This window comes from Anopheles gambiae, chromosome 3, assembly GCF_943734735.2.
Source record: "Anopheles gambiae chromosome 3, idAnoGambNW_F1_1, whole genome shotgun sequence".
NCBI lineage: Eukaryota > Metazoa > Arthropoda > Insecta > Diptera > Culicidae > Anopheles > Anopheles gambiae.
In genome coordinates, this window is record NC_064602.1 from 24,948,482 (window position 1) to 24,965,229 (window position 16,748).

Consider the following 16,748-nt stretch of genomic DNA (forward strand, 5'->3'; position numbering starts at 1 on the left):
GGAACGAAAAGAAATATAAATATGATAAATAAGTAGATATCAATAGCCGATAAGTGTTGCGAGCTTTTGAGGGACGGGGGCAGAAGCATTTGGCCAAAGTTTTCTACATGCTTAATGGTCACAGATACACCTATCGGCGGGACCATTCCCTCCATCCCTTTATCGTTATAGTTTTATTTAATCTCTCACTCGGCCGTCCCCTGTTGCTTTTTGTGTGTGTGGCATAATGCAAAAGTTGTACGAAACCATCAGCTCGTGCGCTTTGCATTCTGACCGGAAACAACGCCACATCGGTACGTCGGCAAGAGAACAGAGAGCCCTCTAACAACGTCCGACGGATCCCGGAATTCCTCCCTCCGTGGAGAAGCATTGTTTCATAAAAATGTAAATTAGACAAGTTTCCTCTTTCTCTCTCGCTGGTGTCGTGGAAGGTGGAAAAACAATAAGAACCAGCGATGGACACCAAACGGCGGCATCGTTAAAGGAGCCAAAATATCGGGCCATAAGCAAAATTATGATTTGATAACATTGGATGGATCTATCTGTGGCGCGGATCTATGCGGCATGGGCGAGCTGACGTGTTTGTGCGGACGCCAATGTCGATGTGGTCGTTTTTTTCATTGTTATTCTTCGGAACTTGCGCCAACGTGCGATTTGGATCGGTTCCCCATTCATTGGGGAGGGGTAGATTGTTTTTGTATTCTCATGTCCTCTGCCTTTTCCTTGAGGAGCATCGTACGCGTCTGGAGTTACTTCTTGAAATTTTGGCTTATCGTTCAACGACTTCTCTAAAGCCGATAGCCGCCCTCCTGTATCGTCTATTCGTTTCTTGAGCATCCAAGCTAGCGAAACTTAGACGAGATAACAAACTTCGAACCAGAAAAGCTACTTACAGCGAATGGGAGTGAAAAATAAAACATTTCATCTGGCCGAATGCCATTCACCAGATTACTTCGCGATACCTTGACATTTGATGTGGCTGTGTGTTGAACACAGACATTTCTTTTGAGCATCGTTCCATCTTGAAATTGAACTTCGAACAGAATTGCGTTGGTTTTGAAACGCATTTCGATAGTAGATTACTTTTGCATCCAATCGTTCGTTTACTGTGCATGTCAAACCAAGGGCCCAATCGCAGAAAACCCCCCACTGATCAGAACAATAACACAACCTGTTGTCAAACATATTGATGATAAGGAGTCCTTTGGATTCTTCAATTCGTGTAGAGGCATTGGAGGAAAACAGATTAATTGATTTCTTCATATTATTGCCCATGTTCTGCTCCGTAAATGTTTGCGATGCATGTCAAGTTTGGCACTCTTCAAATAATGTGTCTTTAAAGTGTCTACGGCTTGTAACCTCCATACGATTGTACATTTTCTTTGTAGCTTTTAAACATAGAAATACAGAAAGAAAAGGAACTGATTGATTGATAAGTGTCTGAGAAGCATGCGTTACGTGGTTCAGACACATTAAACCTAACTGTACTTTACCTCATATTCGTCTTGATACTTTCAAATACCATCGTACGTGTTCATAAGTGTTGAAAAATTAAAATAGGAAATCACCACCCTTCAGATCAGTCGGATGCTTTGTAGATTTACTTTATCATGCAACAGTGCATGAAAACTCACAAAATAATCTCTTTCCTTTCAGAGGGTTGAACGGAAACACAAAGTCAACAACAAGAATAGACCCTTTATAAAGCATCAACTGATAGGGAAGATGTCAATGATCTCGATGGTAGTTGGAAAATGGTACACATAGTTTTATGACCATATTCTCGTATTTAATGAAGACTCTATCATGCTTCTGTTTTTGTCTGAAACACTACCGGATTTTAAATGTCCAATGTGGCATTGTATCATCGACTGCATTCACACTGGTTCAAAGTATATTTCATGTTCTTTGTACATTATCATCCCCGCATATCGACACGAAAATTTGGACGCGATCAATCCACCACATTTTTTAAACAAATAAGATGCTGCAATTCCTTCCTCCCTGAGCTGATATGTATGTTTTCTCTTGCTGTGTAGCAGCCTACAATTGCCGCCGAGTGTTATCATGCAAGTTCAATGGTTCTGACATTCCATCATCGACAGCTAACGCCCCATATGAAAGATGATCATCTTCATTGCTTATCGGAACACAGATGAAATGGATTTGTGTTTCCATGCATGATCGTTTCGAGCACTTTATGTCTGTTTTTAATCAGCCTCAACGCCCTTTGAAGCAACTCTCAACCGTCTAGATTATAGAACGGCACAACATCGTATTTGATAGGCGAAACCATACCATTTTCAAACCTGAAAGAAAAAGCAATGATTATTCATGAATTATTTGAGAGCAGATCACGCTGTCCAGCTCCAAACACCATACCAAGTCCCGATAAGCAATCGTTCGTTGATCGTTCGATCGTTTTGCAGTTATCGCTACTAAAAGAGCAGATGAGTTAATTTCCCCGACGAAGAACTTCGCCGAGAACAGATCATTTTCCACAAGCCACTCGATGTCTCGAGCTAAGCTTATCTTGCCTTTCGATCGAAGCTGAAATTAAACAGACACCACAGCACTGTATCGATATTTGACGTCGTTGATGCATTACTCGGGCTCAGCGGAGAACCTCTTGTCACAAGCACTTGCTGCAAGTCGAGTGATGATCATGGCGTCATCACACGACCAGTAAATTGAGGTCGTTGTTCCTAACTGCTCGAATACCTTATAAAAACTGCTCAAGTGAGCTTCCAACACTCCTCCGATTTGAGAAGCATGATAAGGATTCGAGCACCTTTTCACCAATACCACCACAAACCTGTCTCAGATCCTATCACCTTTTGCGACCAAAAAACCAGATTCAAAAACACAACAGCACAATGAGACCTCTGAAAGAAAAATTGAATATCGATTGAATCAGCATTAACATCGACAACGGTCTCAGCCTGTGCCTCGCTCCACCACCGATCGTCCACGCTGGGCTACGACACGGACTCGTTTATTACAGGTTATTACGAATTCTGACAGGTCGGTCTCGTTCGTTGACTGATGATCGAGCTCAGATTAGGAGATGAAAATAATAAAATTGAAAGACGAAACAAACGCTCGCCCATGCCATGGTCGCTTTCAGCGCGAGTGAGAGGAACGTGTCAAAATTTGGACATTCCACGGAAGCCAACACGTGGGATAAGATCTACATTCATACGTACAAAAGCTTCGTCCGATTCGTGTAGTTGTTTACTTTTTTTCTTTTACTTTTATCTCTACGTATGTTTCGTCGAACGATTCGATTGAACGACGCGTTTGGTTTATTTTACTTTGCTCAATCGTTTATCGGTAGTTTGATCGGTCAGCTTGTGAAGTGGTCGCTGCAATCAAGATTCTATTTTTGTCCTCATTCAAACAAGTGTTAAAATATGTTGAACGCAAAAGACGCTGCTCAGCGTCAGTCGGTCCGGCGGTCTGGTACAAATTTATCGACGCTATTGTAAACACACAACGCGACGAATGCCTAAACAAACTATTTATCAAACGGGAGAAGAAGTTGATACGTTATAGTAGGGTCGCGTCTGACAAGGAAGCACGTTGGTGGCTTGTTATCCATCTCATCGACTGTAGTGGTGTTACTCAACGCCCCAATCACACCAACACAATCGATGGAGGAAGCAAACATAACCAGTCCTCGCAGTTGTATGGTGATTGTGATGAATATTGTGTTTCTAGCATATGCTAATCTATCACTGGAACGACTGTGTTATCGTTTATCATAAAGTAACTCATGTTAGAACTATGCACAATATATTACATGGCCAAAAGAATTAACGCATGGAAAGATAGCAGTGCCAAAATGAAGCAATTTTATTCCATTGAAAAAGGATTCCATGTGTATTATTTTAGTATTTTGCTATTTAAAAAGGTGTAGCTTTAGAAATTCTTACCGAATAGCAATCACATTGTATGAACTTCATCGTTTAATGCTCTTAACAAATTTTCAAAAATCTTCTACCGTGATCATGATCTACCTTACTTACGATTGCTATTGTAGTTGTGTAAACGTGTTGCTATGTTGATTGATGGCCTTCTGCAAAAATAGTTCTTTACAAGTAATAGCTTCACGGGATTCTGCGGTGCGATGTTACACTAACCTTAATTGCACATGCTTGTTCTGATGGAACACTGTCACTTTAAGTGGTTTTACATTCCGTAAAGAATAATACTTTTTGAAAATGCGGGATTTTTGTTTGATACCGTTTGATTTGCTGGTTTTTGTAATTTGTTTTCTATAACGAAAGTAGTTTCCTACCCTAGTTTGATTTAATCTAAATTTCTGCATATTGTTGGTGGTAAATATGATTAAATATCCCAATGTCTATGTTTAAATGGTAGTAATATCAATATAATATAATGTCTTCACTTTTAAATGATATCAAATGTAAAAAAAAGTCGAAATAATTCTCATAGACATATATAAAAACTAAAATTTTCAAATAAGGATAAGGATTCTCAGTAAGAGGACATAAGTTTAAGGCACTTGTATGGCTAAGCCATACTTTTTATAGTTTATACCAAATTAAAATTAAAAAAAAATCGATGTAAAATATTGCTCCATGCAAACTCCTTCATAAATGGTGCTTTATATGGCATATCTGCTGCAACTGCTAGCATTACCGCTCTTTGTATGATTGATAGCTGCTCTTGCATTGTCAAATTTGTTGAATGCAAACTAAAAAAAAAACCAAAAAAAAAATTGACAGTCGGTGCCGTCTGTATGCCATTCCATTACATATAATTTGGTGTAGCTTCGGGATCAACCACTTCTGTGATGGTCAGGTTGTCTTGAGGTATCGTGATCTGTGAATATAGTGAGATGAGTTTGTCAACTAATTGAAGCTATATTAACAACTTTGAACTTACCGGCACATGCGATATTTCACCTGTCGGTGTTATTATTTGCAAAAACAGTTGAAGTGTTTGATTGATAGGCACCTGCTCATCGGTTGAACCTGTTCCACTATGTGGTACAACAATTGGAATAACGTGTGTCACCGTATCATCGTGGCCCTCTGCTGCACTCTCAGCATTTCGAGGCTGTATTTCGGGCTGCTGGAAGCCACACCGCGGTCCCTCGCAGCTGGTCCCTTCCTTTGCACAATTTGTGCAACCCACTTCCTCGCTGCTATCCTCGTCTTGCGTATCCTCCGTATCAACAACGCTCTTTTCCGCCTCATTTTTGTTTCGCGGCACAATGTCCATGAGGAAATCAAACTGCTCATACTTTTCAGTGGCCTTCGCGATGTCCTTGCGCGTTAACGTTGCCCGATTGCTAGCTTCAGTTTGCAGCCATGCACACAGTGTCAATTCCTGGATGAATATTTCGCTCGCTTTCGCTAATAGGGAGCTAACATTGTAGGCTATATTTGGCACCTCTTCGTCAATCTTCATTATTCTCTTAATGCGCGAGAGTGGAAACACTGGATGAGCTGTATCAATTTTGTTCATTCGCTCAATTTCTCGCATTACGTTAGGCCAGAAATTTGTAAAATTTTGCTGTGAAATGGATGGTTCATCAGACGGTTTTTTTCGAGGCGTCATTACGTTCCCAAATTTGTAAAGGATGTCTATCCAAGAGATTGTTGTGATTGGGGCACCTTGGCTACTTATCAAAAATGCGTATAACAGGTAATAAGCTGTTCTTATTTGCTATTTTATTACCCAATCGCTAGAGCATCAACGAAGGAATTAACGAATAGGAAACGAGCGCCGGTTTGATCTCATGTATCGGCATGTGTGTGTGTGTATGAGAGTGTGTGCGTGTATGTATGATCTTGTGCACAAATGCGATCTTTGGACAGTCTACTGATATTACTGTGCGCATTTAATAAAAATTTTCTACTACAGCTCGTAATACACTTTCAGCATTCTTTTGTCATTAATGCTAAACGATACAATAAAAATTATTCACCCTCGTAGCTCTTAAGACGATCTGCGATCAATGACATAGAATGTTCGTCTGCTTCCCATACACAAATCAACGCTACAGCAACGCATACCACAACAAACTACACTCACACACATGCACTCACTCGTCCTTTACCTTTCCAATCGGAACGAAAGGTAGAAAAATGCCGACAAACACCCTACACAAACGGACACCTGTAATGATTGGCCACCACATAAGCAGCTTTGTGTTAGTTATGACCAAGCAGCGTTGATGTTTATTGCATACGCGTCCGATGCGTTCCGTTTGCCAGTCCTATGCTCAAGTGCTGTGGCTTGGTGTCGCAATACATATTCGTTTATCTCGGTAAAAACTGCACAGTGCTTTAGCACACCAAAAAATAAAAATAATTACATGTAACGCAGTTCAATGGTAACTAACAAATATAGAATATATTTAATGTTACAAAGAAACATAAAAATTATCTGCCCACTCAAGCGTGGGATGTAAACGCAAAACTATGCGCAACATTGTTTGACAGTTGCGCATTCATCCGCATACGTGTATGCAACATCTGGCAAAGCATTGCTTTGCATTTGTGTGCGTAAAGTGGTTCTTTTAGATGAATGTTCTCACTGTTGTCACTAGGAATGAAGTTAAATGCCTTACATGCATCATTTCTGTACCATGATCGCAACAAATAGATAGCAAAATTTTATCCTTATTCAAACAATGCAAACAATGCTTCAAACATACCACTCTATTCGCTAAATAATGAAAAGAGTGAGGTAAAGATCTTCTCTCGTCTCTCTTTCATGCCACGCAACACATGGCACCGGTATAAAATCAAAATGTGTCAGCATATGCAAACTCTCTGTCTACCAGTATGTGTGTTTTCTCTCGTAAGGCGTTCTGTACATACGTCTCCCGCGGGCTAGAACGACCTTGTCGTCGCTTTGTCAGTGTCAGCTTTGAAAACATTCTCTCACTCTCACTCACATCTCCCAGAATTCATCGGAAGTTCTTTTACGATCGCGATCACCGATGTACATCTTTCGCTCAGGACGGGTGATCGCTTGCGTCACTGCCATAGAGATTGAACTTGACTTGAACAAATGATTAACCCGTTCGTGGGTCTTGTTCCCCCATTTTCTATCGACTCGCAGTATTTGATTTCGTTTGAAGATTCGTATGTTGTTGCTCCCGGTGGTGTCCGAGCCAGTTGTTGATTCAATCTCACTTTCAACTCCCAAAGATCATCTCAACAACTATCCAACTATCCTACTGGTGGTGATATTTGTGTGCCTTTGTTCAGTGGATTGGCAGTGGTTTTTTGTTCTACTGTGTCTTGTTGGTTCGTGTATTTGTCTGTCCGTCTGACAAGGACACAGTTGTGTGCAGTTATCTTGATCGTTTGAGTCGAAGATCGTTGATCGTTTAGAAAAAAAAGGTGCGAGTGAGTGAAGGTGACGTTCAACTACCTCTACGGTGTGGCTACACGTTCGTTATCACAGCAGTAGGGATTAAGTTTTGAATTGCCCTCGGTGTTTAAAGGCTCGGATAAGTTAGCAATGACTGCCAACATGTTTATCATTCTTGACCAATCATTTTATGTTAACTTACAAACAGAAACATAATTAATGTTTTCTATGTATTGATACAGATTCCGGTTTTGTATTATTATTTTTTTTTTATTTCTCGTAAGGACGGCCTGGTTGGCCGTATCATTAATTTTTGTATTATTTCACACATTTAAACAAAATAGTATATTTGATTGATGCCTTTAGCTGCAACTGTCACAAGAGCTCCATTAACAGTAAGTGTTAACTTATTTATACTCAAGAATACTTCCATTGAACAGGCCCATGCAATAGGCCAGGTCGTCGCTGACCATCATCGCATGAAGCCCAGTCACCATAAAATGCTCACAATAAATAATTAACATAAGTTTGCTCTATCTCAGCTTTTTCATCTTTTTCGTCCAAAGCTACGGTCCACCACGGAAAGACTTCGATCCGTGATGATCGCGCTAAAATCGTGTCCCATGAAGTCGTTTCGGGGTAAGTAGAATAAATGAGAACAAGTAAAACGCCCGCAAAAACGGAAAGGTAGGCACACTGATGCAAAGATATTGGAAAACCAGAGGACACCGGCGACGTCCGACGAAATCGAACGATCGAGCGACCAGGAAAGCTCATGCCATCCAGAGTGACATCATTCGTCACCAGTGTGGCCAGAGTGTGGCCGATAGCGTGGAAGGAACGACACGAACCCGTCATGAGTCGATGGAAGGCAAGAGGACGAAGGTTGCAATCGCGTCTCGACGATCTTGGACCCACGTCTCGATGGATCGACGCGATTTCGGGTGAATTTCGGCCGGACCGGTTCCGTTTTTTGTGGGATTTGCTTCTTGATCGAGGTGTTTTCTAATTATGATAACAATCGGTAGCCGTCTCGACCAAATGCACCTTCAACGCGCCTTGTTTTAAGGCGAGCAGACGAGCAGTAACGAAGGAAGTATGGGAGCGCTTTTTCAATAAAGTGGAATAATGAACTACAGGCAGCAAGAGAGCGAAAGAGAGAGATAGCAAGAGAAATAGATAAAGAGAGAGAGAGAGAGAGAGAGAAAAAAAGAGAGAGAGAGAGCAAGCGACAGTGGCATATCACACGGATATCATCGTTGGTTATCCATAGAGACTTCGCACAAAATCATTACAAATCACAAAGCCTTGCAGATTCCTTTCTTTTAAGATCTAATGAATTTATGTTAAGGATCACATTTCATATGTTACGACCCACTAGTTCAGTTACTAAAACCAGTCGTCCAAGGATGATATCAATTAAGGAAGCTGCTATTTTAGTTGAATCATTTGATTTCCCAAGGTAATCACCACTCATTTGCCAGCAGACTCCTCATGAAACCTCCCAACGCATTAACGATTCATCCAATTCAGTAGCTACTACTGCTACCCTCTAGCACTCATCAAGCCCAATCTGAGCTGATCTGCCGTAATCAAAGCGGTTGGAAGAGGCTGTATTTCCCCAAAAGAAGCCTTGCTAGTTCCAAGGGCCTCGGATCTAGTCACCATGCGCTCGATAATCCATTCATCTTTCATCTTTGTTGGATGGCGATCGTAAAGTAAATTAAACGGACACACGATCTCGGATCGCTGATCTAGACGCCAGATGTTTCAGTAGGATCGCGCAGTTTGATTGAGGTACATTTCGTCTCCCTCTTCCACACTCCAAGGGCTTTTTGGGTATTTGTCTTCTTCTTCATAATGAGTTAAACGCTCAATCCCCTCAGAAGTGACGAAGCGCAAGAAACATACCTTAGGCAGCCGTCAGAAGCCTGTGAACGGGTTTACCACAGTCTACAGGGAGCTACAAATGACAGCACGACGCCATTTAATAACGAACTAATTCTCAATCCGTCCCACACACCGTTCCTCCGTGGACTGATGGTTGTGGATCAGTTTCCACTTCATCGATCTCTTCTCACAGCGTCATAGCGGTCGAACAGAAGTGGTAGCTGGTGGGTTTTAATTCGCCGCTGACAAGACAGCAGCTCGCCTTAGGTTATTAAATCAACACTCATTCCAACGCAACATGAGCGGAAAGAAGAGATCCTCAAAGTCCAGCACTGCTTAGCACGGATGAAACGAATGCAGAACACGAGGCAAAAGGCGGAATGGAATCAATTTTGTTATTTAAATTTGTTGTTATGCTTTTTTAAACTGACGCGTTTTGTTCTCACTCCATTGGCTCCTCAAAATATTGAATCTTCCCTTGCTGCACAAAACGAGAATGTTGTTTAATGGTATTATTAGTATACTTTTTACATTTTCATCAATGATCATCATCTTCTTTTCACGTTCCCGTTTTGCTAAACGCGCTTTGAAACGTTTCCTTTTTCGTTTGGTTCATATTTGGACGCGGAATGTTCTCATTAATTCTCCATCTTTTCCATCTTCCTCCTTCGATGCTTCGGTTCGCTTGCATTTTAATGCCCGGCAGCGCTCCGGTGTGATCAAATTATTGACACTGTCATCGACGAGGTGTTAGGCGGTTATTTATGAGCAACTTCGACAATGTAGATGCTCAAAGCGAGCCCGCCACAAGCGGAGGAATCCTTTCAAACGGTATCGAGTTTCCTGCTGCGAACGATACAGAAGCAAAGAAGCGAAACGATCGATGAAGCATGCCGGCTACGATGAGTTTTCATGTTCGCTGTTTCGCATAACGATCCGGTTTGATGTGGCGAAGAAGGGAGAGATATTTGTTTGGTCACAAATAAGACATATTTGTGTTTGACAACAAGCTCAGCATGTGCATATCGATGCCTTTTAGCTTGTTTAAAAAAACATGTACTTAATTCCTTTGCCAGCTTATACTTGACGCGCTTTGGCGCAGCGGTTGGTCAGGCTACGAGGGCTATCACATTCTTGCATACAATCATCCGTCCTTGCGACAACCCCCTGCAGAGGAGACGGCACCATAATCACAAACAAAACATCACATCCTTCTGACTTAATACCGCTCATAACCCACCGAAACAGTAGCAAAAGCATCGTCCAGCAACAACAACAGTCCCCGAACAAAATAAAGCATTACAAATCATCCTTCATGCTGAACCGTCACAAACCGTGCTCGTACACACACATTGATTATCATACTTTCTCTGCTTTTTATCCACTTTGCTTGTTATCTCTCGCCCCGGTTCGCGATGGTGGTGGTGGTGGTGCTTTCATAAATTACACCTGATATTATTGCAGGTTGGCCGTTTTAACGAGTGACCGACGGCGAAAAGAACCTTACACAGAGGGACGCGGTGAAGCGGAGCGAAGGCAGGACGGCAATTAATTGCTGCGCAATCGCCATAACTAACACCCCGACGAGCTTGGTGCGGAGCTCGGTAGCGTACAAACGCGCCACGGGAGGTAAGACTGGGCGAGAACGTACGAGCACCCAAGAAAACGCGACCACAGGCGACTCCTCCACTGCCAAAGGAACGTGCGTTAATTAGAGCGTGTTTGTGAGCCGTTTCGGTTAGCCTGCGGGTCTCTGGAGGAAGTACATTTTGATTTGCATACTCTGCGTCTTCCTTCCTAGTGCCTCTTCGTCCGCCAGCTACGTTCACTGCCAGCTCGACTGGAATAACCAAAAGGCAACTAATTGCGGCGACAACTTCATTAGCCCGCAGGGGACCACGATGCGAGACGGAGATTGGTGCAGCTCGATCGATCTCGGACGATCATCGTTGAGATCGGAAGTCTGTCCAGACGCAGATGCCACCCACATGCATTTACTGCATTGTTCATTTCTCTAACGATCAAAGTTAGTAAAAGATATTGAAATTTTCTTTGAGGGGTAGCAGTACCGCAATTCACATAGATGCAATTGAAAAATATTATTTCATTAAATAATATACTCCCTTCTAAATAAATCATAACAAAATAGAACCTATGTAACCTGTAAAACACATTATGCTTTTAATACTTTCTAATATTTTTAATTAATTTTAATGTATAGCACAAGTACAACACATAGGAAGTTTTAAAATCGGATAGAATAGTCTGACTTGCAAATGGTACTTACATTTTTTTTAAATATTTAATTATGGCTGAGCTATCCAGGTATTTGAAGTGTTGTGTAGAATGGTTTAATATTGGTACATTAAACATATGACACATATAACGATGCAAGTGTAAATAATCTAATTATTGAATAGATGAATGCCGATCGTTTCGTGTCAAACGATGTCACCAAACTTCACACTTAGTGTAGTCCATAAGGAATTTCGATCACAAACTGGGAACCTCAAAACATACAAGAACATAATACCTTAACAAAAGCACTTAATCAATAACTCAATTGCAAATGGATACTCTTGCTTAAAACTTCCTCCATCCAAGGCAAAAGTATGCCAAAGTCACAGGGCAAGGGGACTGCATGGAAGAAGCACAACAAACAACACACATACATTCACACGCCATGTGTAAACACAAGCCACCCGTCCGCGTACGCACGGACGAGCGGCCTTACTACGATGTCAACATCGACAAAACGCTCAAACCCCAAACGGCATGCGGCCGGACGTTCCAACCAGCAGCAACGTTCACAATCAACTAACGCACGACGAGCCGCCCGCTGAGAGCGGCAACATTGTTCGGTGTTGCATTTTCCAGCATCGTAGACGCCTGCGACCGGTTTCGGTGCTGGATTTGGTGCTCGCTCAATCTCTCGCTCTCTGTTTAACGCTGCCACCGCCGAAGCTTTTCCAAGCTTCCAGCAGTTCGGCTTCCACTGTGTGGCGTGTGGCATCGGGTAGCCGAGCGCCAGCATAAAACATATTAGTTTCTCCCCCATCGTTGGGGGGAATGATTGCATCAACTTCCCCTCTACTCGGAGACCGATTTCAATACCGGCTGTGAGGGAAGCAAGAAGAGTGCGATATTAAATTAATCGAGAAGCGAGATGGCTATACTGTTGCCCAGCAACAACCAATGGGGCCCAGCGAACAACGCTTGGGGAAGAACGAAGCGAATAAAGCGAGAATGCGGGGACCGTATTTGGAGCACGAGAATTGAAAATCATCGACAGCTATGGACTGTTTCAATTCTTCGACGCTAGACATGATGGTGGTTGTTCAACAGATTGTTTTAAGTTGGATTGATTGGAGAAACAATCAACATTTCTTAGTACATTAACATGGTAAACTTGTCCATTTCCATTTAGACATGTTTCCATTTAGACATGTAAATTTACTTTTACAATTTATTTATTTTTTTAATGTAATTTCATTAACCTTATTTGATCAAAGTCCGTGTATTATAATTATAAAAGTATCATTTTCTAGCCACCTTACTTACGAGCCAAAAATTAGTTCTAAAAATATGTCTAAAAATGGAAAGAAGAATTACGTGAGTTATTGCGCCAAAGCTAATAATAAGTTGTTTTTCAAATATTCTAACCCAACAGCAAATACATCGCAAAAAATCTAATACTCTCGATACGTCATACATTACACCAATTTTCAAATATTGTGAATGAGCGATGGAGCCACCTGGTTGCTCGTAGTGTTATCGGAATCGTTAAGATGGTAGATTGATTTCTTGGAATTACTGATAATTCAATAGTAGGAGATAACAGAGTCCGTTGTTTTTTTCTTTGATTTTTATTCACATATTTCGGGGTGATATTGTTGAACAGAATGAAGTAATAAGTACTTGTACACATTACAAAAGAAAATAATTGTTTTTTCAATAACGAAATTCATAGTGAAAAAAGTATCAATGAATAACCAAACCATATCATGCTGAAAATGAGTTTCATATGTAAAAAAACAGCATATAATGTTTAACAAAATATATTTGTAACGTTAGTAACATTTTGAGTTGTTGTAAATGTAAAATAATAATTGAATTACTTTGTTGAAAACTGTCAATTTAAAAATAACATAAATTTGGACGCAATTTCATTTCCTGTTAAACTAAACTAAATTACCTTACAGAAATAGGTAAAAATGCTATTTCAGGTTGAGGCATGTGTGGAAGTTTGATTCTAAAGGTATTTATTTTTATTATTATCTTTTTGCAATAACATTCAATCCCAATATATCAAATATATAAATAACAACCTTCAAATTGATCTGTCGGTTTCATCAATGTAAAACATGGCAAATCAGTTAATTATTTTCAATTATCACACGATAGCGATTGTCTCCAGTTTCTTATTTTGCTCGCTTCGTTCTTCCCCAAGCGTTGTTCGCTGGGCCCCATTGGTTGTTGCTGGGCAACAGTATAGCCATCTCGCTTCTCGATTAATTTAATATCGCACTCTCCTTGCTTCCCTCACAGCCAGTATTGAATTCGGTCTCCGAGTAGAGGGGAAGTTGATGCAATCATTCCCCCCAACGATGGGGGAGAAACTAATATGTTTTATGCTGGCGCTCGGCTACCCGATGCCACACGCCACACAGTGGAAGCCGAACTGCTGGAAGCTTGGAAAAGCTTCGGCGGTGGCAGCGTTAAACAGAGAGCGAGAGATTGAGCGAGCACCAAATCCAGCACCGAAACCGGTCGCAGGCGTTTACGATGCTGGAAAATGCAACACCGAACAATGTTGCCGCTCTCAGCGGGCGGCTCGTTGTGCGTTAGTTGATTGTGAACGTTGCTGCTGGTTGGAACGTCCGGCCGCATGCCGTTTGGGGTTAGAGCGTTTTGTCGATGTTGACATCGTAGTAAGGCCGCTCGTCCGTGCGTATGTGGCAACACCGCTTGCGTTTGTGTACGTGTGTTTGGCGGTTCAACTTGAAAGTGCATGCAGCATCGTTACGATACTACTAAAAGTGATCAAAAGTCGCTCAAAAATTGATCTCACCCGGTGATCGACAGTGCCAGCCAAGGGAATAGATATTTTATTCCAGATGTGCTTGCTTTCTAAGTGGTGTGCATAAAAATGCTGTGATCATTGATCATGTAACCGTGAAAAAATAGAAGTGATGTTTGAAAAGCAGTGTATTGATGTAACATAGTGTCAGATTTTTGAATAAGTGAATGAATTAAAATAATTAAAAAAAAACCTGTTGTGAAACATAGCAATTATTACTCTCTGTGTGCACTAGATGAAGCTTTTTCTGGTAATTGGATTACTGAACTATTGCATACATTTTAACAAACCATTCACGTTTACAATTACAATGAAAGTGATGAATAGCTACCAAGTAAACAGAAAACACCCGTTCCAATACAACTAAATTTGCACTTATTAGAATATTTGCTGCAGTTATAAAACGTAGGCAAAGTTATTTAAAAAATCACCGTGTTTATCAATCCTCCTCTGATCGCGGCAACACCCAGCTGCAGATAACTACTTACGTACGTGTTGCACCGCACTAGGCGCTTTTATAGTAGACGTGTGTGCTAGTGTATTGATGTGATTGTGCAATCTCATGCGAGTGTATCGGTGAGTGGTGATCGTGCGCAATAGAAAGCTTCCTCCGTTACACAGTAGCCATTATCGCCCGCATCCGGAGTCATATCGTACCACTGGTGATTACTACGGCTTAGTGATCCTGGCCGTTTGTCTTGCTGGAGCCTCCATATATGGTGCGTGCTCAGTGTGTTTGTTCGAGTGTTTGTGTGTGTGTATGTGTGTACATGTGTGCGTTTGTCCAGTTTTTGTGTGTGCGTGTGTGAAGTGATAGTGTATGTTTCACCTGCACCTTCGTCCCAGCTGGTCGGTGCGTGAGTGAGACGTGCGTGCCAGTGACACTGTTTTCTCCGAAACCCTGCTGCCAAGGTCTCACCGACGCCATCAATGATAATGTCACGTAGGAAGCAGTCCAACCCAAAGCCACTTCTTCAGAAAAGTAAGTAACGATCGTGTCGCAAGCGTAGATGTGTATTATCAGACGTCTACTATCGTGGCGTTTTGCTTGTGGCTCGTGTGCAGAAGTAGCCAGATGAATTGGTACCGCTTAATACAGAGTGCCGCTAGCAGAGCAAGCAGATAAGCGCGCCAGTCGCATGTTGAGCTGTTTGTAGCACGAAAGCAGAGGCTGTCGATCAGACATTAAAAGCCGTCGGCATTTTGATGTTGATAAACTGCTCTTTTTTTGTTTGTTTGTTGTATCTTCAAACAATTTTGATAAACTTGTGATAAAAAATTTAATTATACGAGCATCCTTAAAAAATTGTAATAAGTATGACGGTTGGTTAGGGCCTAGAAAAACCCATCCAAACATTTCAGTTGCTGTGATGCAAGCAAACATTTGGGTATTTTGCTCTGCACCACAATCAGACACACCGCTGATACCGTTATCCCCACAAGACACCCAGATAATAGAGCCGGCAACTTGGATGCTACACCGATTGTGGCTAGCTGATCAGGACGCACGCGAACTACCAGTACGCGGAGAGTAACATAAAACAAAGCACACCATGCTAAAGAAGAAAAGGTCATCCACTTCTTTTACAGTGACCTGCGATTGCATACGACCTCTTCATCTTGTTGTCTGTCTATCGGTCGGGCTGATAGGATGAGCGATAGGATGGGAACCGTCTAGAAGTGAACGTATCATCGAACCTTTTTTTTTTGTTGTTTGCCGTAATGCTCTCGCGCCAAACCCGACTCCGATTGAAATCAAACCATTGCTCATGGGGCGCGCCAAGAGATGAAGCCTTCGAACCGGATTAAGCCCGTAACGCTGAGCGCACGTCAAGCACGATTAACTGGCACTGCCGCGGTACGCTGATCGGTCAAAAACTCACTTCAATGTTAAAAAATTTACGGCGGTGTGGCTTACGAGCTGCTGCGTGACGGCCACTCTTGGCATACCAGAAAATCCTGCCACCATCTTTGTCTGTACTCATTATGTGTCGCTTGGTACAATCGTTATCAGCCAAGGGGAGCAGATAGTGAAGTAAGGAACTTCCACCAGCACACGTCATTTTATTTCTAGAACACACTTTCCGAAAAAAAATTAGGCTTTAGCACAGACGGGATGATCCGGAAAGGAATGTTTGGGAGATTTTTTCTAGAAACATTTCGACCATTTTGGCAAACCGCTTTTTTTGTGGGACAAATCATTTCCTGATTGTAATTGGCCTAGGGGAGTGTTCGAGCTGTCACAAATTGCACAAAAACATGCCTGGCGTTTTGTAGTGGCCTTGAAGGTCACTGAGAAAATGGTAATTGAAATGGGGCTATAATTTTGGAGGCCTTTTTTGTAGCAAAATATCTGATGGTAATGTTTGATTGTGTTTCATTCGAGTTCGAGGTGGTATGCTGCTGTTTTTGTTCGTTGTTT

At 41.7% G+C, this 16,748-nt stretch overlaps 2 protein-coding genes and 1 long non-coding RNA gene across 3 annotated transcripts in view; 1 reads left to right on the plus strand and 2 right to left on the minus strand.

The window, feature by feature from the left end:
- The window catches only part of LOC133393418 (uncharacterized), a 62,228-nt gene extending 49,756 nt beyond the window's left edge, over positions 1-12,472 (minus strand). The window contains exon 1 of the long non-coding RNA XR_009766149.1: positions 11,534-12,472. This is a non-coding gene — a long non-coding RNA (uncharacterized LOC133393418). The remainder of the gene's footprint in view (positions 1-11,533) is intronic.
- Positions 3,832-7,626, minus strand: LOC133393215 (nuclear transcription factor Y subunit gamma-like). Its single transcript, XM_061657016.1, has 2 exons — positions 4,912-7,626; positions 3,832-4,848 (listed from the first exon to the last, which is right to left on the minus strand). The coding sequence occupies exons 1-2, from the start codon at positions 5,587-5,589 to the stop codon at positions 4,777-4,779; spliced, it is 750 nt and encodes a 249-aa protein (XP_061513000.1). The 5' UTR covers positions 5,590-7,626; the 3' UTR covers positions 3,832-4,776.
- A 1,415-nt stretch (positions 12,473-13,887) lies between the features above and the next one.
- LOC1280021 (zinc finger protein ush) overlaps positions 13,888-16,748 on the plus strand; it is a 135,075-nt gene continuing 132,214 nt past the window's right edge. Inside the window, exon 1 of the mRNA XM_061658387.1 lies at positions 13,888-15,308. Coding sequence (XP_061514371.1) covers positions 15,257-15,308 — 52 coding nt within the window. The 5' untranslated portion in view covers positions 13,888-15,256. The remainder of the gene's footprint in view (positions 15,309-16,748) is intronic.